Genomic DNA, 26,527 nt, shown 5'->3' with positions numbered 1-26,527 from the left:
AGACTCTCTTGACTATAGTAGGATGGCTGCCTGTATAATTCTATTTAGTATTTAATTTCAGGGTGACTGACTGATAGTTTATTAGTGTATTTTATGATGGAAAATTCTTATAAATAAAACAAAGTAAAAATTAAGCAGTTTGGTATCACAGACATGTATGAGGCATCATAAAGATAATTGCAAGAATATAAACTGATTGATGGAAGATATTTTAAGTTATTTTTAATTGCTATCTATCATAAGGTTTCAAGCTTCTTAGTAAATGGTGTTTTTATATTGCTGTTTTCTCTTTCATTTCAGCTCTGACCTGTGTACTAGTGACTTTGCTGACTTTCTGTGCAAGTTCCAGTCATTTTGATGCGATGATCTTTACTTATTTTGAAGTTAAAAGATAAGCAATACTGCAACAATGTTGATTTTAAAGTGAGGGTGTTCTAGGTTACTTCAGAACAAGTGTAAGATACTTGGTTTTTTAATAATTCATTGTTTTGGTTGAGCCACAGAGCTTCTTAAGTTAGTTGTGGGGACAGCAGGCACTTGAGAAACAGGTTTAATTTAAAAGGGAAAAATAGTTTTTGCAGAATGGAGGATTAACAAGCAAAATAAGTTAGATAGCATTCCAGACATTAAATCCATTTACGTATCAGTTGTGCATGTGCTGAAAACAAAAGTTTTATGTGCATTTATTTGAAATTTTCCAGAACAGGACTTACGTGCAAAGTAATTTTTGCATGGATTAAAGTGTTGTATTCTTTAAATTGAAAATTAGCATTAGTGAGATCAAGGTAGAGGTTTTTTTGTTTTGTTTTGTTTTGTTTTTCTCTTTCTACAGGGTAAATCTCCCTAGTAGCAAACTGATACCACAGATATGTATGCATATCTTTTTAAATACTGTGACTATATAATCCTAGGTTGCAAAGAAATTAAAAGGCTCTACCCAGGAGGACTTTTCCTGAGAGTTGTTAGTAAACACATGCTCCATTTTCATGCTAAAATGTGAGAGTGTCCTTTAAACAAAATGTGTGTCATCTGAAAACTTCATATTGCTTAACTTTCCTGTAACTAAAGCCAGCTAAGTTGTTTTTGTTAAAATTACTGGGCTGGATTTTTCATTTAATTGTCTTTAATATCTTTAAAATTCATGTGGTCACCCGTCTGATATTTTTGTTCTGATTACAGAAGAAAAAATATAATTATTTATAGTTTGAATGTAGTAAAAAATGGTTTGTATAATGCTTTGCTGATGAAAATGGTGCATTTTCTTTAAGCTTAGTAGCTATTCTTGTTAAAACTCTTTGTAACACTTACTGTGCAGTCCTTGCAATGTTTTTTGTTTCCTTCTTCCTCCCCTTCCTCCCTGAACATACATCAAGAAATTTTATTTAAGGGTTCAAATTCCAGTCCATGGCTACTCTGCCCCAATTTTGTCTGAAAAATATGTTCTGAAATATTTATATATCTCTTACTGAGGATTCACAATTGAATGCTTTTCTCTAAGGCTGAGGAAAAAGTGCTAGTAAAAGAGAAGTGATTGCCAATAGTTTTGCTGTTGTGTTGTGCTGACTTCATCACATGCAGGATACATGCAAGCCCATTTCTTACTTGTGCTTTTAAATTACATCTTCAGCTTTTTTAACATTGTACATACTTTCTTGGGAATATATTTTCATTCTGAATAATGCTCAGCTTCAAAGCGAATGGATTCTTTAATATTAGCAGTTAATGTTATTTTCAGACATTCATTCCTAAGTAATTGAGCTTGTTGCAATTATATTTCTTCAATTTTAGAGACACAGTTGTAGGTACTCATCTAATGCTCTGATCTTGAATGGAGCTAGAGTCCTGCTTTACCCTAGTTTATCATTTCTCTTCACTGCGCCTGACAGCACGTATCCATTTTTTTCTGCTGTGCCAGCTCTGATGCTTCTTGGAATCTGCTTGCCAAAATGGCAGAAAGTTTAATTGACAAATGAAAAAGCAATACTTTTCTGACAGTTTAGCAAGGTGAGTCAGTTCGGTAAGGATTCAGCACAAGGGAGGATGTGCAGCTGCACAGCTAGGACCTGAGCAAGAGGAGGTGTGAGTGGAAGAGCCCCCAGAGCCAGAGGAAGGGAGAAGGTATATGATTATATAGCTAGGGTGTGGGTGGAAGGAAGGGTGAGTGGGACAGTCTTCTTTCTGACATGACTGAGTGGTAGATTCTGTGCCAGAAGCCCAGTGCTTACAAATACTACCTGTATGTTAGCCACTGCTATGCTGAACACTGCAATTTACATACTTATGCTAGCTGTTAAGAATTACAGCATAATTAGCATAAAAAGCCCTCTGCCATAAACTTCACACAGTAAATATTTGTGATAGGGGAAGTTACTCGGTATTTTTTAGAATAGAAATGTAGGATCGTAGGTATGACTGTGTACTTCCTAGAATGAAGTGGTCTGATTTTTTGCTGGAAGCTTGCAGTAAAAATTGCCTAAATATTTTTGTATTGTCTGATAGCTTCCTTCATATTTTGCTAAAAAAAAAAAAAAAAAAAAAGTTATTTCCATTTCATCTGCCTGAGAATGTTGTCTAAAGATAGTGCAGCTGAGGAGTATAGGTTGGTCAGAGTACGGATTGCTGAGTATTTCTTTAGTTGTGGAAATGAAACTTCTGGACTGATTGAACACTGTTTTAGTGGAACTAGATCCTTGTACATTTTTGTGCACTTCTAAATGCAGCTGTCTTGCAGAAACATCTCACTCAAAATAAGATTTTTAAATTTTTTTATATTGTTCCTTAATTGCAGTTTCTGAAACAGTCTGTTTTTACTTTTAACTAGTGTGTTTATTTGGAATATTACTCTTCTAATTCCAGATTTTCTTTTGTGTTTCTGTTTTACATATATTTGGCTGTCTGGTTTTGTTTGTTTTTTTTAACCTTTATTGAAACTTTCATTGTATTTCTGCAGCTAAGTAGCTGTTTCAAAAGATATAAAAGAATTATTAGTAAAACTTTTCATTTTTATATTAACTTGAGCCAAGTATTGCAAAATACGTAGTTGAAAAATTAGAGGGCAAAAATGACAGAGGATTCTGGCACTTAACTGACAGTTTTACTCTGGTCCTTAAGTTCTGACTACAGGAAATATTTTTGCTTTCTCTGTACTTCATAGGTCTTCAGTAATAATTGAATCCTCTTTTAAGGGATTGTTTGAAAAGAACTTATTAGAGCTAAAGCTTAAAACTTGTGATTTTATTTCATACATGTACCATATAATGACCAATACTTTCCCTTTCTCAGAAAACTTGCAAGGGAAAGTATGTACTTTTCTGAGAGTAAACATCAGAGCACAACAGCTTCTGTTTCAGCATCCTTAAATTTTTCATTAAGACTAGTTAATGCACTCTTTCATCATAAATCTATTTATAAATTGAGGGATACTTTTTTTTTTTATAGTATCTGCTAAGGAATGTTGTAGGTTACAGCAGAAAAATGCAAAGAAGAAACATATTGCCAAGTAGGGTAATGCGTACTTATTGATGGTAGATTTATGTACGAGGTATTTTAAAATGAGAATGCAGTAATACAGCAAATGTTTTTTCAGGCTTTAAAAAAAATTGTATTTGCATTTTGTCTTAGATTATTTTCAAAAATCTTACAAGAGCGAGCTAGAATATCATATGATGTTTTCCATACATAAAAAACCCTTTAGATCTGCTTAGATGGTCTGACCTTAGGAGCTAAGAACTACTGGCCCACAGGGAGAAGAAATCCAGTGTCACCATAAGGTTAGTTGTCATATTCTTAGACCGTGAAGTTCAGATTTCTATTCCAAAAATTACCTTCTCTTTGGCTGTCACTTCAGTGACAACAGCATGTGAACTAAATTCTCTGGTCCCTCATTTGTTTTTCATGTTCCTCTCCGAGGACATAGTATGCTGAGATCAAAACTCCAATTTTACCAGATACAGTAGTTCTCCTATGTTATGGCTGGATTTTAGATTAAAATTACAGCTTATACTTAGATGTCAAATGCTTCAGAAAAAGAAATAGATGCTATTAAAACTTTTGATTCCACCAGGATCTAATTAACAACCAGAAATATTTTTTTCAGTAAAACAGAGCCACCACTATTGTTTTTTCAGTACAACAGAAGCCACTAATACTGCATTCACCAACTGATGGCATGACAAATGCATTGAGAATTTTTATATAACCCACTGTTCTTTCTATTTCTGGGTAGCTATAACATCTGTACATGTAGCAGTCTTATTTGGGCTGCTGATGGAATAAAACATTAGCTAGTCATATTAAAGTCTTAAACATCAAATTTGTAGGACCTTTTATAAAACAGCAGTATTTCTTGCTCTCACATAACTCCAATATTTAACAGTACCTGTCCAGAAAAACAAATTTAAAATGTATCAGTATAAAATTATCTGATGAACCTTTACTACAGGGATATTCATTATCAGATTTCTGAGGCTATGGACTGTCAGTGTTTAAAAACTACAAAGAAACCCAGGAAGATCATGGCAGATCAGTTGACACAGTGTTCAAGTAAGCACACTTTCTGCCTGGATGTTTGATCTTGACTGTTGTTCTTTGTAATCCTTTACTCATAAGAAAACTGCCTCTATTAATTTTTCATATCATAGAGAACACCGATGAAGATCAAAGAGGTAAACAATCCACAAAATGCACATGCTGTCTGTTTCTAGCTGTCCTTCTACTCTCAGGAACGTGTCGCATTGAAAAACTAGTCAAAGAGACAGTAAATCCTTATTGTTGCTGGAGGCATGGGATTTGTATCTTCTTATCTCAAAGGAGGAGACTTTATTGCTTCCTGCTTCCAAAGAAGAAAGGAGGTGAATTCAGTTGAGGGAATTGAATGATTTCAGCTGCTGTGTTGTATTCACATTGGTCACTTTTTTTATTTCCGTTACCAGATTAAAAGCAATAGAAAAGGTACCTACTTTCATAAGTATCCATCCAGCCAACTCAAAGCTTCTGAGATCCTTACTTGGAATATATTATATTCCTGTATTAAGCACTTGTATGGGGTGCTGCTTTGACCTTTCAGTAGCAGTGAGTACATTTAGGAAAACACTGCAGTCATAATGGCCTCTGTATGCTGCCAGGCCATGCAGTTCTTCATATATGAAGATGTCTGGCTTACAAAAGACATTTCCTGTGAACAAATTTAAAGGCTACCAAATGCAGTCATCAGTCTGGTACAAGAATATAAAAGGTGTCAAAGGAAGCCTGCAAACAATATGTAGCTAAAGAAGAGGGCTTCTTTTTTTCTTTTGAGGAACCTCTTATGAAGGGTACCCCTGAGAAAGTACACAGTAGACCCTTTTACTATGTCTGCCCTGTAAAATTTATGTCCACAGTTCTGGGCTAACAGAAGCATGAGTAAATGCACTGTTAATGGATGCCAGACTGCACTGTGAAATCAAGTTTGCAGTTTCCAGTATGAACTTGGTCACCTTTTAGGTCATGTGACCTCTTGCAGACATGTAGCACCTCATGCAATAGCTTTTTTCATTATTTATTTATAGACATGGGAGAAGCAAAATGAATCTACAGTCCAGATAAGTGCATTGTAGAGAAACTGCAGAGACTTTTTTTTTTTTTGAGAGAGAGCAAAACTTTGTGGAATTCCTGAAGATAGTCTTAGTACAGAGTCATGTTTTTACGATTTAATCAGCTGATACATGCTTTTCTACCTTGAGCTATTACTGTCAAGTAACGTAGAATTACTCATAACTCAAAGTAGGCCAGCAATTTTGTCTTTCCTAATTATTTGAAACATGTACAATCTATATGCTTGACTCTCAAGACACACCTGATGACAAAAGCAGGAGGAAGTAATTTGATTTACTATACCCAACAGAATGTTAATGGCTGTCTGAATTAAAAAGATTTTATTACACCTTTTAAGATCATCTTCTTTAATTGTAGAAGGAAATCATACAAGACGACACATTTTCAAATTAAAAGATTTAAATGATAATGTAAGCAGTGTCACATTTCTCTTTGTACTTAACATTATCAAATATATTGTATTATGTTTTCTCCATGTAGTCAGTGAACCTCTTCCACAGTTTGTCTGCATCTAGCATGTGTATGTAGTACTCTTCAGTTGACAGTCTCTTGATATTTTCATGTTCACTTACAGCAGCATTGTACAGAGGGTATAACGTTTCTCATTATACCAAAGTGATATGAGTCATGAATCTGGCTCTTCTCTAATGACACCTCATTCGTCTGTTAGCCATGTTCACTTCTACACCTTTTCATGAAGGATGCTTTCCTCATAGCCATGAGGAAAAAAAGTCTTTCTCAACCACAGTGAACTCATCTACTGAAAGAAAATGGTGTTAATTGACTTACTGAGCTATAGCTTTAGTTTTCTTCCATATGTCCTGTGATGATTACAAAGAGATTTGCCATTTTTATTCAGAACAAAAATCTTAAAGCAAGTTCCTTGATCGTTGTGGGGGTTTTTTTGTTGTTTGTTTGTTTTTTTTTTTTTTGTTAAGAGCGTAAGTAGCCACCACCCCCAGCAGCTCCTGGGATTCTTTCTGCTCAGTCCAGAGACCCTGGGGTCTCTCCACCTCAGGCTGATGGATGTGGCTGCTGCTTTCCCATTTTCAGGGTCAGTCAATAGTGAGGGTAAGTCTGGCTTTACACTAGGCTGATGACTTCTATCTCCTTTTTATTATCCTGCTTGGAAAGTCTCACAGCGAAATGCAGACATGATAAACAGAAAGATTGCTCATGAATTCAGTAGGTGGCATTTTCCAAAATTCCCTGGTGTGCATTTTGACAGTCATAGAAAGAGAGCTTGTTTCTAAGATTATCAATTGCCAAACTGGTTTTTATTCTTCTGAACTTAATAAATTCAATTGAGGCTGACAGTATTTTTTGTAAGTATATTTTAAATGTGAGTCATTTTCAGCTGTTGTGTCTTCATTTTTGTAGAACCAGAGAGATGCATGGCTTTTCAGTGTTTAAGAGTGTTCATGTTTGCATTAATTTACCTTTTTTTTTTCTAGGTGCAGTACTGATAAATTACTAATCTTGGATGTTGTGCTACTGTACAGTGTAATAAAAAACATTTTTAAAAGCACAGCAATTTATTTTTTGATCACTAAGTACAATACAATGACAACCCATTTCCTCCTGTACCTTATTTCCTCCTGACATTAATCCAGGAGTCCTGCGATAGGTTCACCACCAACAACTTTGAGGGTATAGGGATAGTTAAGTTTTTTAGTTTGAAATGTATATTTGACTAGAAATATGTGATCTTCCCAAGTTCTCCTTGGTTTTGCTTTTCCCTCCAGTGGTTGCTAATTCCTAGTTCTGAGTCATCCATCAAAACTGGCCTTGCAGTACGTTTAGCTTCTGCAATGACTCATCACTGATTTGATGTAGGTAAGGAAACTGCAGCCGGCAGGTTAGAGCAGTTCATCTCTCAAAACTGTATAGGAATAAAGTGCAAGTGAGCTTTCACTGTTCAAGTATATTTTTAATTTGACTTTCAAAGAACCCTAGAGGCCCCATGTGTAATATAAAATGGAATTATTGCAGTAGTTAAACTGACTTGAAAAGACTTTAATTTTTTTTTTTTTTTTTTACTTGTAGACCTTTAGTGGTTGTTCTTTTTTTTAGTGGGGTGTGGCATCCTGTGGTGAAAGTATGACAGTCTCCTGTTGCTTTGGTCACTTTCTACAGGTTCCCTGAGGGGTAGTCCATAGGACCCATGGTTGAAAACCACTGATACAGAGTCCTCTGAGTAGAGAAATTAGAAATGGATAAAAATGTGTTTAGATGAATTGAAACACAACCTTGAAATTTCATTTTCATTTTCTTAAATTTAAATCTTAATTTTTTTATGTATATAGTTTGATATATCATTCTAACCTTCGTTTTGTCACTTTTTGTTAATGAATTGAACTGCTGTATTCTGAGTATTTTCTAGTCAGTGTGATGAAGTACTCTCTCCTGAGAAGGCTCAGATACCCGACTCTGCAGTTTCCTGCGTGTGCTGTTCTGTATTCTCAAACTGAAGTATCTGTAGAAGTTTGTATGGGAAGTACTCATTTCACTATCACTTCTGTGACTTTGAAAACAAAAACATTATTGTGGAAGGAAAATACACATCAGAGGACTGGTTCCCCTGTAAACCTCCGTATGGTATTACTGGACAGTTATGTTGAACCTCTGAATACTTTGAAGCCTGTCCCCTGAAAAGTGAAAGGTACTCAATGGGTATGTAATACTCTGGAAGAATTTGTGGTTTGTCATTTATCTGAAAATATGATCAATATCTTTATTCACTTCTGAAAGAGTTAAAAGCCTAGCTTTGCTGTTCAAACTCAATTTTGGAAAAATTGGGAACCATTAGTAGAACACCTGCATTGTGTATTTGCACTTGGCATAAGCAAGCCTCGTGATGTGAAAAACACAAGCAAAACTGACTTCCTCCCTTTGAGAGCTGTGGTTTGTAGTAAAGTGGAGATGTTTTAAAAATTGAGCTCAGTTGCTTGATTTGTTAGAATTTGGGTAATTCATTAACCAGACTGTCATTCATCCAAGCATTTTATCTCTTTTTGCTTCTGCAGTAGCCATAATCTTTATTTTTAAGTGATTTTGAAATGATTACTTACATATCAGGCTTCAGCAGGAAGATGCTATTTTGGTGGTAGTAGGACTGGCAGAAAATAGTGGTGTTAGATCTTAGCACTTGTGTGTAGATCTTAAGGTGTTTTACAAAAAAATGGTTTAAGTCTGTAAACGGGCTTTATTTTAGAAACGTGAGAACTGGCACTGCAGTACCATGTATAATTTTCTTGGTAACAATAGAGAGCGCTTTTTTTCCCTTCCATCCTCTCCCAGTACATTCCTTCCCGGTCGAGAAGATTGTTCTCATTTTTGGGTTGACCTTCAGATGTGCAACAAAACTGTTTGCCTGTGGTGAAAAATCCTCTGGCCCAGAAAAAGATGTTATCTCTGAGGTTGTATATTAGGCTATCAGTAGAGTCACGAGTGACCATCTTGTCATCCTAAAACTTTTGTTAGATTCTGATTTTTTTCTAGTCTCTGAAGCTTAAAAACACAATGAGGAAAGGTGCTTTTATAAATGTTAATTAAAAAAAAAAAAAGTGCTAACCAAAACCAGAAGAGGTATTAAAAAAACCCCAAATGTGTGTTTAGAGAAAAGGTCATTCATTTTTCATCTGTAGGGAAACACATGCACGAGAGCAGCATCTTGGTGAAAGTTTTTTTTCTCTTATGCTGTGAAGACTATTATTTTTCCTTTTTACATATATATGGTTAAGATTTATAAGTGTTAACTCAAACATCTGTTATTTATTCTAAGCACATTTTCATTGTCTGCTAATCCTTGTTCTCAGATTACTGAATGAGCTTTGGCTCTGTGTTATTGCAGGTTTGTGTTGATTCAGTGAGAAGGATATGTTGTGAAACCTTTCCCTATGTAATTGCTGAAGAGAAGTGGGAGTCAGTTGATTATTGTGTGGAAGAAAGTAATGATAATCCAAAAACTTGCTACAAATCTCAATGTCCCCAATACTGCTTTTTAAAATAAATATTGATTAGATTAAAAATTAGGCAATTTGAGCTCCATTTCATTAAGACGGTTAAATAAAATCAAAATATTTCTACATGATAGTAGAAATATATACTCAGTACTGATCTTTTGCCTAAAAAAAAAAGGAAAAAAGAAACATTTTGAAATTCCTGTATACAAAAGAAAAATGTCATAACTTCTTGTTTTGAAGTACTATTTTCTCACAACATTCAAAATGAAAACCAGCAATGAGAATAATGTTTGAATGATGCCTTGCATGTTTCTGTGCACAGAGAAGTGTTTACCACAAAGCAAAGCAATTTGAAAAGGCAGAGCAGAGAGAGTACCAAGTACTGTACTGTGTATTCTGTGTGATTCACAGGTCATTTCTTGCTAGAGTAAAGAATTTGTTGATCAGCACCTGGTTATTATGTTCCAAGGAGGCTACAGGGACTTAAAGTACCATAATCATGGTCAGAAATCTGGAATAATTTATTTAAAAAGGTAAAAAGCTAAAATAAATCTAATAAACAGGGCTAGAACAGGCAGCGTGATGAATGAATAGGCAGAGGAGGCTTTAGCGCAACATTAAAACACATCATGAAGTAATGTCCTTGGGGGGCAAAGTTGTGCAAGCTTTTTTTTTTTTTTTGGACTGTATAGAACTAGATCATAGAGTAATTTACAACAGAAAGTAAGTATGTCTAGTGAATAGCTATGATACAGATGATTTTTCATTTTAACCTTATTATTATTACCAGATATGTCACTGTCTTCAATATCTTAAAACCTGAATTTTGATATTGCCATGATGCTATTTAATAGTATGCCAATACTGTGACAGAAGATAAATTCTCCACTAGAGTGCACATTTCAATTCTGTGCTGTTTGACCACAGAAGATAATTAAATAAAAATCAATACTTTCACATTATTCAGACCTTTGAAACACTGTATCAGCGATAAATACGTAGCCCAGATGGTGTTTGTCATCCAGAAAACTGTAATTCTCGATTCTGTATCATCTTTTCATGTTTTTTAATTTGTGGTGAGAGCTGTAGTTCTTGTCACTACCATACAAGGAGAACTCGCATAAGAAGGCCCGGGGATGTGTTGCTAAGAGGTATTGTAAGCTGTAGAATATGGAATGCTGTAGTGTGTACAGTGCAAGGGAGCAAGCGCAGGGGTCAACATGGTGATAACGGTCTTTTCACTTGAGCTAACCCAAGCTTTATTTACTTATGATAAATTTGTTAGAAAACCCCTCAAGGTACCTGATACAAAAGATGAGCAGAAGCTTGTATGTGGCTACAACTTGCTTTTTAACATGGCCCAAGGAATTGTAGGTAGTAAGTAATTATTTTTTTTTCTCCTTTTCACTTTAGAGATGAACTCTTAATTTCTGTTAATACAGGTTTTGAAACTGCGTTGACCAGTTAATCTGTAGCAATGGGAAAACTTTGATTTAGATAACTTTTTAAAAAGCACATTTCTTGAAAAATAAACGTGAGCTTCTAGCTCGTGGATTATTTTTCTTACAAATGTAAGTTGGACCAAGAATGTAGTGGCTTTCTAAGCCTTTGGGGAGACAAATCCAGTATGCTGCTTGCTTGTATTTTTGATCTGAAGCGAATGCTTCAGAATCTGCTGTTAATTTTAAGTTGACGTTCAGAACTCTCTGATAAGCCATTACACTACTATCTTTGGAGAGTTATGAGTAACTCACATATGCAAAGAAATACTTTCCAAGCTTTGCATGCTTATAGAACTGGAGCTTTACTAGATTTACTCTTTGCTAATTGTAATCCTTGTCGTTTTATTAACATATCAGAAGAAAATCCTCCTGTCTCGTTTTCTGAAGCTACTTGTCTTTTCTTGTTTCATTACATTAAACAAAAAGAATCTTGCAAGCTTGTGTTAGTACTATGACTTGTCATATCTTGCAGAACCCTTCATAAATGCAAGAAAGCCAAGCCTCATACTCACTATATCAAACCGCTTGAATATTTTTAGGCCCCCACCTTTATGTATAATTTATGAATGCTTTTGAAAGATAGTCCCATAGACATGCCATACTGTCCCACTTGCATGAATAGTGAATTCTGCTTTAGGAAAGAATGGTACTAATTTGGATGTGATGGTATTAAAAATATCCAGCATAGCAGCATAAAGAATATTTATTGATTATATAGTTGCAGTCTTTGCTGTAAGTGTTCTATCAAGTACAGAGTAAGGAATGAAACTCTACCTCTAAGAAAACTTTAGAATATTTTTGGGGTGTTATGAAATTCTAATAATGCAAGGGCTGTCAAATAATGTGAGTACCATCATCAAAAATTAAGACTGGCTTTAAATGCTTAAAACAGAAGCTTGAATAGTCAACTGTCAAAACTATTGTAAACTTTCATGAGTTGTCTGCTATAAAAATCGGAGGGAAGGAGGAGAGAGAAAAGGAAGTATTCCAGTGTTTGTGTGGCACATAAGAACTACAGAGAGCAGACTATTTTCTCTAATTGTGTCAAGTTAGTGGCTATTATTGGAATGAAAATAGTAAGCTGCTTAAAATAAAGTATTCCTTAAGTTTGTTAATTTGCTCTAAGATTACTGTGGGGTTTTTTTGATTTTTTTAAAGTAGAAAATTTTTGGGTGGAGGTACAATGTGGAATAAACGAGGCTTATTTTGTATACTCCTGCTGTTTGTGGATAAGAAAGATATTTCATGAATTTTGAAGTTTTCAGACCAAATATTCTGACAGCCTACTTACAGAAAACAGTGGTTATCCTAGTGTAAATTTATGCAATGCAACTGCTCTTAGTTAAGCATGCCAGTTAGATAGAAAGTTCTCTTAGATGGAAAGGTGCAAGGTTAAATCTGATCAATGAATTGTGTGACATTCTCACCTCTCAGATACAATAGAGCAATATACTTGCATGCACTGTTTACACAGGAGATAGTAGGAACAATAATCCAAACAAAGAATAATTAGGAGGAACTTTGCTTAAATAGGACAAGGTAAAAAACCTAGGCCAGTGAGTGCCATTCCGTGATTTACCAAAATATTTTAACGTGCCATTTCTGATGTTCTTTCTTGTAGTTAGCATGACATGAAGTATCTAAACAGCAGTAGAAGTTTTATTGCATTTTTGAAATACACGTTTTACTTAAAGTTTAATTGGAAAGAACTTTCAGGTCCTAGCAGAACTGAGAAAGAGCCATCTACAAAAAAAGCAGTAGTTTAGTGGGTAGAGCACTCTCCCAAGTTTAGACCAGCAACTGAATTTTGAATCTGAGCTTTCTAATAATGAGTGATCTAGCTATCATTTGGCAAAGTTTGAAAAATCTTGTTTGTCTTTATACAGTAGGACATTCATTATATTTGAATTTGGAAACATTTTAAAATTTGCTCTTTGTGTGTAATTTAGAAAAAATGAAAACTTCCTGAATAAACTGCAGAAGCTACATCATCCATTATGGAAAATTTTTTTAACTTCTCACAATATTAGAGCTCAGAAGTGTAGGATGTTGAATTACTTACAAGCTGTACTCTCTAAGGTATGAATGAAGGGTGCCATTTCAGCTTTAACCTCAGAGTTACTTGTCCCTTTTCTGTATAAACTGTTCATCAAAGCTCTCATTTCCTCTTCGAAGTGGTTGTGTGAGCTTAGAGGTACTGTCTGCCCCAAGGTCTCAAGGCAGTATTTTTTGCTTAATAGAATCCATAGGAATGCATCCTTTTCCCCTCTCCCTCATCCTCTGATGCCCATTCACTGTGGCTGCCGCACAGTGGTTCCTGTCAATAGGGAAGGTAAATCAGGGATCTTTTTGGATGACCAGCTTCCATTCTGCTTGAACCTTGTTCCTCTTGTTTTGGATTCTCTTGTTTTCATTCTGTCTCTTCTTTCTTCCCTTACAAACCAGAATCTGACAAGAGTACCTTGTGCCAACACATGCAAACGGATTCCTCTGTTGACTCCTGCAGGTTGACGTTATGCAAAACTTCCTTTGTGGGTGGGAACCCTGCCATTTCTTCATTTCTTCCAGTGCTGAATTCCAGCTGTGCTTCCTGCTATGGCTACATGCTGTACTGATATTATCTGCATATATAGTCTTGCAGAAAACAGGGTCTTCATGAAGGGCCAGATCATTAGGTTCCTTACCGTGTTGGTCTGCAGGGATCAAAACCTCTACTGTTAAGCTACTCTTTCCTCTTGGGTCCAGGCTTATAAAAATATGAGTCCTCTCCCTTTCACCCGAAGAAGGTTGTCTGCCCCTGTCCCTAGTGAGGATCACAAATTTCACTTCCTGCTATGTCATACTGTTGCTACCAAAAAAAAAAAAAAAAAAAAAAAAAAAAAATTGGTCTTGAGTTTTTATGCATTAAGTTATGCTGATCTTTGCCTTTTTTTTCAGCCTTTCTCTTGAATGATATTGCTCAAAAATCAGTACGCTCTATGGATTTTTATACTTTGTCTAATCTAGCAAGCTGGTTGCAGTGACATTTAAAAATCACTAAGTATGTTATAAATTAGTGACCTAAAAAAAATGACACTAGAAAATGTCATAGAGCATCAGGAAAAATGTAAATATTTAAGGTGACTAGCTTACACTTAATGAAAGGTTTAAGCTTAACCTATGGGGAGATCAGTAACTTCACACTTAAATATCATTTTATTGTTTATTCAGTAAAAAAGTGAATAATGGAGAACATGGGATTGGTACTTATGAGTAACCACATCAGGCTACTGTATTTTGGTGAAGTTTTTAATATACTTTTTTGTTCGATGCATTTTGCTTAATATTTTTGCATTTTTGCTGCATTCTAAGAGCTATAATCATTAAATATATAATAAAAAATTACCTATGAAAAACAGCGATACATTTATGAATATGTGGAAGAGTTAATTAGAAACCAGAGAGAGTCTGCTTGATGTTGCTTATACAATTTCCCATATGGTAATGTTGTCTGTTTTCTCCTTATACACCCTACAGATGTAAAATGTGCATGGACTTGAAAGAGCCCTTAGTTACAGATTAAAAATAAATTTGTGGATTACCTACTTTTCCTTCCTATTTTTCCTGCAGAAAGATAACTAATTAAGAGAAAGGTAGAGCTCTACAAGTAAAAAAAAAATAAAAATAGTTATTTGCTTTAATTTAAAGTTGGTTCTATTGAATTAGACTCAAGGTCCATCTGGAGACGCCTGAGGTAAAGCACCTGAACATGCTATATGATATACTACTTTCCCAAATACTTTCTTGACCTGCGACAATTTACGTCCCAGGGACTTCCTGAGCCAGATGTAGAACCTTTGTATTTAAAAATAGTTATCTCCCTCCTTGCATCTGTGGAACTTACAGCATCTGCACCATCTGAGGGCATGAAGTCCCACAAGCTAGCTTCAACTTACAAAGATTTGCCACTTTTTATTTGAGTGCATTCCCTGCTGGCTTCATTTGATGCCCCTAGGTCTCCTGTGAGAAGAGACAATGAGCGGTGAGTTCCTATCTGCCCTTTTTATGCCTTTCATGGTTTTTGGATCTCTGTCATGTTCCCTTGGTTCCCCTCCCTTGGCTTAAGTTAATAAATTGTTTCTCATACAGGAACTGTTCCATGCCTTTTCTGATGCTGTTACATTTTTTGAGACTGGGCTTGGGAAACCAAGGCTGTGCACAGTTTTCAAGATAGTAATACATGATAGGGGTGTAATGATGTTCTCTGTGTTGTTCACTATTGCTTTTTGAATAGTGACAAAGAGTTTGTTTCTTTAAGCACTGCAGAGCAGAGATTCTGTTTGTGAATGGTGTTGGTCAGCTGTGAACTTATTTTGTATATGAAGTTAGAATTGTAGTGTTTTTGGTATTGAGTTTCATCTGCCATTTTAAAATCTACTTTCTCAGTCTTGTGGAGTTCTTATGTCATTCTCCACAGCCTACCTTTATCTGCAGTACCATGAGAAGCTTAGTATCATCAGCAAACTTTGTTATTTCATTTTTCTCATCTTTTTTTCCTCTTCTGTTTTAATTAAGTAGAGAGGTTGAACAGTTACAACCTGAGAGAACTGTACTGGTGGTTTCTTTTAATGTGACAATTGACAATTTAGTCTTTTTCTTCCTACATTTAGGCAATTATTTATTCATACAAAGCCTCATCTTCTTTTTGCTGCTTCGAAGTCTTGGGTGGCAAAGGGAGTGGGACGTCAGTGAGAGCTTTTGGAAACACTTGTAAATTATACGAACTACATCCTGCTTATGCGCATGATTTTTTGCTTCTTTCAAGAAATTGTCTTGGATCACGCAGCAGAACTTTCCTTTTTCAAATGCTGTGTTGACTCTTCCCCCAAATGCTATGTTTATCCACATATCCATTAAATTTCTTACAGTTTCTACTAATCTATCCATCAAACACATTGAGCTGGTATTGCAGTGTCCTCATCAATCTTCCTTTCACGGCTCCCAGTATTCCCATGTTGTTATTTAGTTTTCTGAAGCTTTAAAGGCTTAAAGGCATTGCATTTTCTTCTGTCTTATTTCTTAGTCACCTGGTTTTCATGCAGAAGTGTGTGTACTACTGTTTGTTTTTCTGAACTTCTTCAAATATTTTATTTGTTCTGTTTTCCTGTTTTGACTTGTGTTAACCTCTGCTTTAGCTATTATTAAAAAAAGATTTTTTTGGTGTTTTTTGTTTGTTTGTTTTGTTTTGTTTTTAAATAACACATTGTGTTCTTTGGCATTTGTTGGCTTCACCCTGCTCCTCATTTGAAAAACTGTCATCTGACCTTGATGGCTGCAGTTCCTCTATATATTAAATTAGTTCTGTTCTTCCTGAATAGACACTCTTTTGTTCCAGAAGCAGCACTAGTTTCTGAAGATCTTTCCTTCTTATTCTTTTATCTGTGACATGTTTTAAATTTTGAGGACATCATTTAGCCTTGATCAGATGATCCTGCTGTTTGGTCAAATTCACATATTTATTTTTTAAATCGTGACTAGTAGTACCATGTAATTGTGCCAGTAAATTAATTTAGAATATTGTTATTTTTGAATCTGGTTATGAATATTCTTTATAGTTTGCAGTGCAGACTACAAATACCCTTGACATCAGTATGTTTGCACAGAGCTCAAGAACTTCTACTGGTAACAGTAGAATGTTATTTAAAATATTTTCTTTGAGATATGTATTCTGCTGGTAGTTAGAATTTTTATGCTGAGCTGTTTCATAAGCCTTTTGGAGTTTGTAATACACGGCTGTGCAACCTACTGGTAAGCAGCAGAACGAGGGAAAAATGTAGGTTGTGCTAAAGTATTTGTGGTGAAGGCATGTTGTTTGGAAATACTTGTCATGTTCTTGGTAAAAGACAGACTTGGCAGTGACTTGCAATATTACTGATCTTAATAGTATCTGAAGAAAACTAATAGATGTTGAGTTCTTACAGGGTCTTTATCTGTGTTTTTTTGTATTCTCACATTCTGAAAATTGCTGTTACTGTCTATGCTCATGGCAAATTGCATAAGTAGCACATTGCAGCCTTAGTCATAGCAAAAGATAATAGTTACAGTGTGTACTCTACCAAAGTAGAGAAATTATAAAAGCAGAAATAGAAATTAGTGATGTTATTAGAACTGCCATGAAAAGTCTTTGGAAGGTTTGTGTCTTCCAGAAGTCTGTTTCTCAGTATTATAGGCTACCTTATTGTGGGAAAATTACAGTATCTGGTTGATTAGCTGTTTATGATGCATATAAAATTATTCATATAAAACTTTTGCAGAACATATATTTCATAGTGTTGGAAGAATATTTGTTATGAATTTGTATATATGTAAGTCTCCTTTTGTAGGAGAAAAAAAGGAAAACCATTAGGTGTCCTATAAAAGGAAATCTTTAGTAGTATTTATCCAAAGAGTTTTTTATGTAAAATGAGCATTAATTGCCAATAGACAATTAATACATAGATTATATATAAAAATATCTAGATATATCTGTAGTATATATATACATCGCGCTATGTGGAAACACTGTGTAAGGAGAAAAGACATCTTTTCATTCTGATGATGTCCCAAAGCACTCAGTCTGTGATTCTTGATGTTTTCAGAATCTTCTAGTTAGAGCAAGCCATGGCATGGATAGGTGGAAATTCTTTCTCATGCTTTTTCCTCCAGTTTGAGAAAGATTCACACCTAATTCAAAATACTGGTAAGCTTTAGTTTTCTCTTTGTGCTCATAAGTTAGCTCAAAATTAATGACTTAGTGGTTGCCCACCTTTTCTTTGATCTATAGATTTCTATATTCTCTTGGATCTTCTACATGAAGTCTTGCACTATTAAAAGGGAAAGAATATGTTGATTATCTTCCCTCTGACTCCTCAAGAGAGTTGGTCAGTCTTATATGATCCTTCATGCCTAAACTGTGCAATTCAGATTGTTTTTCCCTGCAGAAAAGTGTTAGATGGGAGGATCTGGTTCTTTTTTTGACCTTAAAAATAACACCTGTTTCCTCCTGCATAATTGCAACCCATGAAAAAGACTGGTGGAACAGGCAGGTAGCTTGTTTTGATATTATATCCTTCATAAATAGTGATGAACTGGGGATCAATGTAGAGAGAAAGGGATCTCTTGCAAGAACCTAAAGATGGACTTGCTTTGGAGAGAATCTTCTCAATTTAGTAACTCGGGAAGAACTTTGACTAGCGTAGTAGATAAAGGGTGCTTTTTGAGATATTTTGGGTCTCATTGTTAACTTCCCAAATGTAGCTAAGTTGTAGTTGTAGTTTTCTGTTTTGATTTATTTGGTTCAGCTGCATACTGCTGTCATAAATTTATTGCATATTCTTTAGCTGACTAAACAGACTTGTAGACAGAGGCTTGAATTCCCCCCTCAAAATCAATGGGAGATGAAAAAAGGTTGGAAAACCCCAAATAAGGTTGTAAAAATCATTGGTGCTTATTTAGGAGAAGGTAAATTCTGATTAAAAAAATGGGTTTAGAGTCTTATATTTGCCCTTGCAGTACTTCTTTACAGTTACATCAGTCTTAGAAGGATCCTGTTACATTGTTTGTTTACCCCCCCCCAATTTGAAAATCTCTATAGAATATTTTTCCTCTGTCTTCAGTAATGTTTTATGTCTTTGTTTTTAATGAATTAGAGAGTTAAAATGAACAAAATCGTTCCACTGATATGTCAGTTTTCTTACTGAAGACCATTTTTTCTTCATTTTTTTCAACTTTTAAACTCAATTTCACAGATTGGAAAATATTTCTTACAGATTACAGGTAGGGTTTGTTTGATTCTGCTATTCAATGAATATTTGTATGAAGAGATAATTGGGCTAATGAGACTATGAAACATGCATTCTATTTAAATCAATTGATTTAGCTTTAAAATATATTCAAGTGGTAGGAAAGCATGGCGGGTTAGATCTGCTGTTCTTTCATAATAAAGTTACATTTTATACAATAAAGGATATTAAGGCTTATTATGAATGTTACCAGAGATGGTGTGTGAGGTTCACTTGAATGCATTATTTTTAGCTACTATTTGAAGGGCAAGTGATATTTGTAAGTAACACAAAAACTATTCACATGAGAAAAAGTATTTTTTTATGTTGGAAGGAACTCGGAGTCATTGCAAGACGTTTGATTAGTATTCATGGCATAAAAGGAAGTTATTTTCAGGGTAAAGGAATTTGTGAAAAGATAATTGGTTAGACCAACATTCTCATTAACCTAATTTGCATTAAATGTGCTACTGTGAATTGTAGTTATTGCTTTTCCATTTGAAAGGCATGCTTTGTTAACTTATTTAAAGAGCTTAGTTAAACTGTAGTTAAAGTTATACCTTTTAATTCAGCATTACGTTATCAAACTGAGGATCTGTTATTATTAACTTTGTGAGCGTAGAGAATCATAAACCAGTTCTTGACCCCAGTGGATTTTCCTGATGAAGTAGGTTTGTTTATCTAGTCATACTCAGATACTGAAAGCATTTGACTAATCCTTTAGTTAAATTTTAGTCCTTATAAGAGCAGAGGAAACTCTTTATTTCATCTGTGACACTGCATGTGAAATAGCTGAAGGAGTCTTGGGCATACTGGAAGAAAATGCTTATGCCTTTTTTCTAATAGTATGAAGACTTTGAGGACCGTTTAGTTTATTTTTCAATAAAACTTCTTTACATATATTACTAAGTTGACCTTTTAAAATACGAGCTTTCAAAACATAAATGAATTTGCACATTTTCATACCCATTTTAAAATCATAAGATTGAAGAATGAATTTGGATTTCTTTAATTTTCAGCATCAGTTATTACTTATTAGCAGTATTCTAGATCTTTGGAAACAGAGGGGTTTATTTACTGTTGTGCTGTGTGCAATGAAGAGGAAGGCACCTTTGTCAGCAGTGAGCCAACTGTGTGTGCTCAAGTTAAGTGTTTGCATCTGCAGATAGATACATAAAGACAGGAACTTATTTTTCCATACTGCTGAGCATACCTAGCCATCCTGGAACCTGGTGTTTGTGAATTATATTTATGAAATTAGGCTGCTGCTTAGATATCTAAATGTTAATTTCAGTGCTTAATTTTAATTATTTGCACTTGTACTGTTTGACACTGATTGTTTTCAAAATAGTAATATCTGGAGGCTTTGAATGTAAACCAAAGCCTAGCTCATCATGGAAGGTTGTATGTCAGCCCACTAATGCTGAACAATGTTGGATAAACCTAATGAAAACAGGAAGATGCAAATTCAAGCTGTACATGGTAATCGTCATAAATATCTACATAAATACTCAGCTGAGAAGGTCACTTTCTTGCTGGAATGGTTCTGAAGATGATGATTATGGATGTGGCAGGTACACAGTGTGATTAGTGTATGAGTACACTGTATATACCCAATAAGCATACATGAAATGCAATGAATTAGAAATGCACTTTAGATATTAAAACAAAAAAAAAAGCCATGGCCAACAAATTTTACATTCCAGCTGGGAGATGGTTAGGTCTCCCTTTTTTTATTGTTTGGCAAAGAAATATGCCAATTACTATGCCATTTTGCTGCTTATTCATTCTGTTTGCAAAACAGAAGCTGGCTGATGGTTGCACTGTTGAGGAAAATTGCTGAAAGGCTGAACTCCCCTAGTGTTTTGGGACAGGCAGACAACGGTAAAGAAGCCAGTTTTGGTGACAGCACATTGTATGTTTGGATTTTGTATGCAGGATTAAGGGCATGATTCAGGCATTGTCAGAGGTATGAATGTCAGTTAGAATACTGAGAGCCAAATGGCAGTTAGATGCTCAGTTGTTGGTAATGCCATTGAAAACTTCCTCTAGCACATTCATTCTCTATTAGGGGTTGGGAAGAATGAGCTGTGGCTTCTCAAATAACTGCTGGACTAAATCCTAGTGACTTATAGGTGATCCGCAATCCTCAGGATCAAAATTCATCTATTTCATCTTCTTCAGGGAATAATTCGGCAGGTTTGGTGGGGTTTTTTTGTTTGTTTTTTTTCCAGTAGAGCTATTTGTTCTCAAACTGTATGGTCTAAGGTGGCATTATGTCCCATACTCTGCATCAGCAACATCTTTGCTTTCTGTTGCACTAGACCTTTGGGCATCATCTTGCAACCCTCATCTTTCATATTTCCTATGTCACAGACCTTACTAGTTTTTTGTTCCTGGAATTCTTGTGTGTTTTTTCAGTGAATAATTTCATAGACTGTCTTTTGCAACCCAGCATGGTACTGCAATAAAAATATTACATCTAGAACAAAATAATAACCCAAGATCCCCTATAGTAAGATGAAGTTCCTACTGTCTTGGAGAAATGTGGTAGGAGGTTAGAAGATCCTATACCTGAGGTTACATATGTAGCTTAATTAGCCCTATTTAAGGTTTCTTTTAATTCAGTCCCTTATGCATATGAATTGGAGTTCAGGGTTCAGTGCCTTTTTTTGATGACATGCTGAAGTAGGGACTAGTTCAAGGAAGAGAGAGTCTGGAGAATTCAGCTACCAGACAACAAGTTGTCTTTACTTGGCCTGTACAAACTGATTTTTAGGACATTTATAATCCATTTTAAGAGAGATTTGTGTGTTGGTAAGAGAAGGTCTATCTACAGCACATTCAAAGCTGTTCATAAAAATGCACTCAGTGAACACTGTATGTATTCCTAGTATGTTGTCCAAATTGGACTTATCAATTAAAATCTTGCTTGTTGACATGGCACCTAGCACCTCCTCATTCAGTTTTGAATTTGTTGTGCCTTTTTCAGTACTGTTTTGCAAAGAAGAGATTAAAAAGTCTTTCTATAGAACTTTGGCTTAAAGAAGTTTAATACTGTGAATGCAAACAGCATTAAAATTAAATGCAGATTTGTTGAAGGCGTGATGTTTATTGATTGAATTTATTTCTGTAGGGTTGGGAACTTTGGGGCGAGCTTGTTATTTTAAAAAAAAAATTAAAAAAATTTATTTCTTTTCTGTAGGAGATTCCTTTACACAGTTCCAATTTGCTGACGAGAAAGAATGGGATAAAGAAAGCATATGCCGTAAGCAGGTAACAGAATTATCATTCAAATGAGTTTGTATAGATAATCGCCTGGCACAGAATACCTAGGCAGTTGTGTTTTCAGCAACAAATTGTTTAATACAATAATAGCACTCTTTATTCTGTATATTTTTATTAATTTGTCTCTGATGCTGGAGGCTCTTAGGCTAGGATTTTAAGTAACATTGGAAGAAAAGAACAAGCAAATAGAGTCAGTGGAGGGAAAATAAGGGACTGTCACTTTGTTTTACTGAGGTATCAAGTTGACCTTCCTTTTTCAGCTGTATTCAAGAGGAAATAGTTTAGTAAAATGACTATAACAAAACCTATATGAGTATATTAATATATTTGACTATGAAGCTTGTTCTAGTTCTTTCACATTAACAGTTCATATCCTCTGGTTGAAACTTCACCTCCAAAATGACTACGGGACCAACTAAGTTTTAGATTATTTGTATGCAGATTCATTATGCTGGAATAAAAAGCAGCAAAGCAATAGGAGTCTGCTGTTTTCTGTATCAAGATACTGGAAAGTGTCTTAATCTCTGCAGCTGTCTTCCTCACTAAGTCACCTAAATTATTGCAAGATAAATGCTTTTGTCTTCCAAGCTTTTCTTAAAATTGCTGCGAAGCTGTGCTTGAGTGTTTATTGAAACATACATATATATTCAAATTTTAAAAGTTTGCTATTTACTTCCTAAAATACTGACAATAATTATGCCCTGGGAAGTGATATTTAAAGGTACATTAAAGTTGCAAAGTCAAATTAAAATGAGGAAATAAAATCAAGTGCAGCATTTATTTAAGCCATCATGTTTGTTCAGTGGGATACAGTCTTCCAATGACTGTATTTTTTTATTATCAGTTCCTCCTGCTCCTAGCGTGCAGGATATCAATATCCAGAATATTATTTTTTTCATAATTTCCTCATAGGTTTGTCATTGTAGCATTTAGGTGATTTGAACACATTAATTTCTGAATGGCTAAAGCCATTGTGAGCAGAGTGAAGTTGCATGTTGACAGTGAATTTCACAAATATTCTTCTGGCTGCCAGTGATGAGGCTCCACAGTTCTAAAGCTGGTCCCATGCTCTCACTCATTGTGAGGTGTACTGTGGTGGGCAGGTTTTTGTGCCTCTGTCCCTACCAAACTGTAGTCATTTGCCCTGCCCTATCCAATGTTGTTTCAAACTGTTTCGTCTCTTCCGCTGTTCTTATGTCAGTTTGAAATAGTTTACTGCACTAGTCACCATTACCCTTCCTTTGATTTCTTATTTTAGTTCAGAATCCTGGCCCAGATGGTTTCACAGCATTATCTTATTTTTCACATTGTCTCTGGTCTTCAGCCTGTTACCTCCTTTTTGTTTCTGGCCCATCTTTCTTTTCCCTGAAAGCTGGACCCAGGTCTAGTTTTCATCCTAGATCCACTTTGCCAAATTCCTTGTCTTTGCCTATTAGCTCACCTGTTTCTAGTTCTTTGTCTATGTACAAGATTAGAGAATTGTAAACTGAAGTGGTTACAATAGAACACAATAAAGCAGAAAAAGCATAAAAATAGTTGCAGAATGAGTAGTTATTTTCTGTTCCCTATTATTTGTAGAAAGCAATGGCAAAGCATCAGTTTCAAATGTGGAATAGAAATGTAACAATGACATCAACAATAACAAATTTTAATTTTATTAAGAATATTATCATTCATTGTTACAAAAAGTAGATCTGGATTTGCTTTATTGTATATTGATAAAAAGCAATAAAAATGTTTCAGAAACACAGTTTGGAATTTAAAAATCAAACAGGTAATAGTCATTTGGATTTTTCAGTAAATATGGCAATTCCAGCAACAAAGTATGCCTCTACTTATTTTCTTGAACAAATAGCTACATGTGCCATGAAGTGTTTATAATTTATCAAATACTGCTTTGATCCCTTTATTTTTTTATGTAAACACCACTTTTAGCGAAATCTCTACTGGGATATTGAATTCCTTCTTACATTACGTTATTTCTCCAAATTCTTCTTTTCCTTCATCCTCAGCCTTTCCTCCTTTTCCCCGTCTCCATTTTCACCTTCATTCACAGTGTTCATCCACATTAATCTTTTTGCAAGTGTACTTAGCTCTTCCCAAATTCATTTAAATGTTAATCAATGATACTTGACTTTTTACAATTTTTTTATGTTACTGGATTCATACGATTTCCTTGTCCTTTGCAAATATGCGGAAGCCATATTTGATCTTTAATATCTGTCAAAAGAAATGGGTTTTCTGAAGTTCTAGTTCATTGCTGGGCAACAAGAATTGCTTGTTGAAGACTTTTTGAGGTTACTTGTTGTCCTGGTTTCAGCTGGGATAGAGTTAATTGTCTTCCTAGTAGCTGGTACAGTGCTATGTTTTGAGTTCAGTATGTGAAGAATGTTGGTAACACTGATGTTTTCAGTTGTTGCTCAGTAGTGTTTAGTCTAAAGTCAAGGATTTTTCAGCTTCTCAAGCCCAGCCAGCGAGAAAGCTGGAGGGGCACAAGAAGCTGGGAGGGGACACAGTCAGGGCAGCTGACCCAAACTGGCCAACGGTATATTCCATACCATGGGACATCCCATCCAGTATAGGAACTGGGGGGAGTGGGGGCGGGTGATCGCCGCTCAGGGACTAACTGGGTGTCGATCAGCGGGTGGTGAGCAATTGCATTGCACATCATTTGTACATTCCAATCCTTTTATCATTATTGTTGTCATTTTATTAGTGTTATCATTATCATTTGTAGTTTCTTCTTTTTTGTTTTATTACACCATTCTTATCTCAACCCACGAGTTTTACTTCCCTTCCCAATTTTCTCCCCCCATCCCATTGGGGGTGGAGAGTGAGTGAGCGGCTGCGTGGTGCTTAGTTGCTGGCTGGGGTTAAACCATGACACTTGTACCAGTGAATCATCTCTGATGGTGATCTAATCCATTGTAAAATAAAGTTGTTAGTAAATAGGAAAAATTCTAACCATCAGATATTTGTTTGGTCCTTTTACTCTCATTACTGCATACCAGAACCAGAATTTGGATACAAGAAACTGTTAAGCCAACTGCATTGTTTCTTTTTATTAATTTAATTTAATTTTGTAAATAAGCTATCAGAACACGCTATGTCTTTGATGTTCATTCTTGCTGTGTGTGCAGGTGTCAAAAGCCATCCTGTTGACTGGCTTTCAGGAGCAGCGTGAATTCCTTCGACAAATCTCTTGCGATATGGCACAAAAGTCTCTCCTAATTAATGAGTATTTGGACTTTTAAATGTCTGTGTCAGTCTATACCATATTGAGAGGGACAAATTTTTGTCTCTAAGCTAGATTTAGATGCAGCTTCTCTGCTTTGATGAAAATGAGAGTATAGACTGAACTTCAGCATTTTGTTGTCCAATTTTAAAATGTGATGGATATCAAATTATCTTTCATTGATGGTGAACGTGCTTAGAATGTTCTGCTGTACTGTGAGCTTGAAATCTGTTGAAGTCTACAAAAGTCTATGGTGTTCTGTAAAAACATCAAATACTCCTGGTCCATTTTGTGCAAATTTGGTTTTAGTAGTTTACAGCCAAAAAAAGGGTGTGTCAAGAAAAGGAAACTGCGATACCTGTCACGTTAGTAAGGGACAATTCCACTTTTAAGCAACTAGGCAGCAGTAGAGTTACCTTTCCTGAATATCTTGAGTAACATTTTAGAAGTGTATGTAACTATAGTTTGTTGCTTTCGTAAGCATTGAAATGATGTTTTAAAAGATGGGGAAGTATAAAAAGGGCCATGTTGTTTAGGCACTAAAACCAGCAGAGCTACACACAAGCTAGATGGTTTGATTGCTTAGAAAGTAGTAGCAACTCATTAAAGAATGTCTATTCCCACTGCATAGAAAGCTTCACAGATTAAAAGATGTATGAGTTGGAAAAGCCTCTTATGACATTGTCAACTTGCAGAACTATTTCCTACTTTGGATTTTCAAGGCATGCCTAAGGAGTGCTCCATTTATACCTTGTTTTTAAACCTTTAAGTGATTATTTGCGTTGTAGGTGTTTATATGGTAATTTAGCCAAACTGCTTTGTACATGTGTAATTTAAAACTATGAATTCCTGTATTTCATTAGATTGTTTTTCACATTCCTTGAGCCTGTGGAACAGGGGAATGTAATAGATTAAAGTCATTATTAGTTCGTATTTTTTTTTAATACAAGTGTACTGTGTGTTGAATTATTTTTCAGTTATCTGCACTTTCTGTTGACTGCCAGTCTTTGGTCCAGGCCCTTCAGGAATTGCCTCTACATCTGAGGTTGAATGTAGCTGCTGAACTTGTGCAGGTAATGCTGTGAATTTTCACAAGAAAATGCAAATACTTTAAGTAAGTAAGTGAAACAATCTATGCAAGAATGA

The 26,527-nt window shown here is 35.2% G+C and overlaps 1 protein-coding gene across 1 annotated transcript in view; it reads left to right on the top strand.

The window, feature by feature from the left end:
• The window catches only part of AVEN (apoptosis and caspase activation inhibitor), a 101,004-nt gene that overhangs the window by 70,648 nt on the left and 3,829 nt on the right, over positions 1-26,527 (top strand). Inside the window, exons 3-4 of the mRNA XM_075030411.1 lie at positions 22,064-22,134; positions 26,359-26,454. Coding sequence (XP_074886512.1) covers positions 22,064-22,134; positions 26,359-26,454 — 167 coding nt within the window. The remainder of the gene's footprint in view (positions 1-22,063; positions 22,135-26,358; positions 26,455-26,527) is intronic.

This window comes from Buteo buteo, chromosome 6 (genome assembly GCF_964188355.1).
Source record: "Buteo buteo chromosome 6, bButBut1.hap1.1, whole genome shotgun sequence".
Classification (NCBI taxonomy): Eukaryota; Metazoa; Chordata; class Aves; order Accipitriformes; family Accipitridae; genus Buteo; species Buteo buteo.
This window is presented reverse-complemented; position numbering and strand designations above follow the sequence as displayed.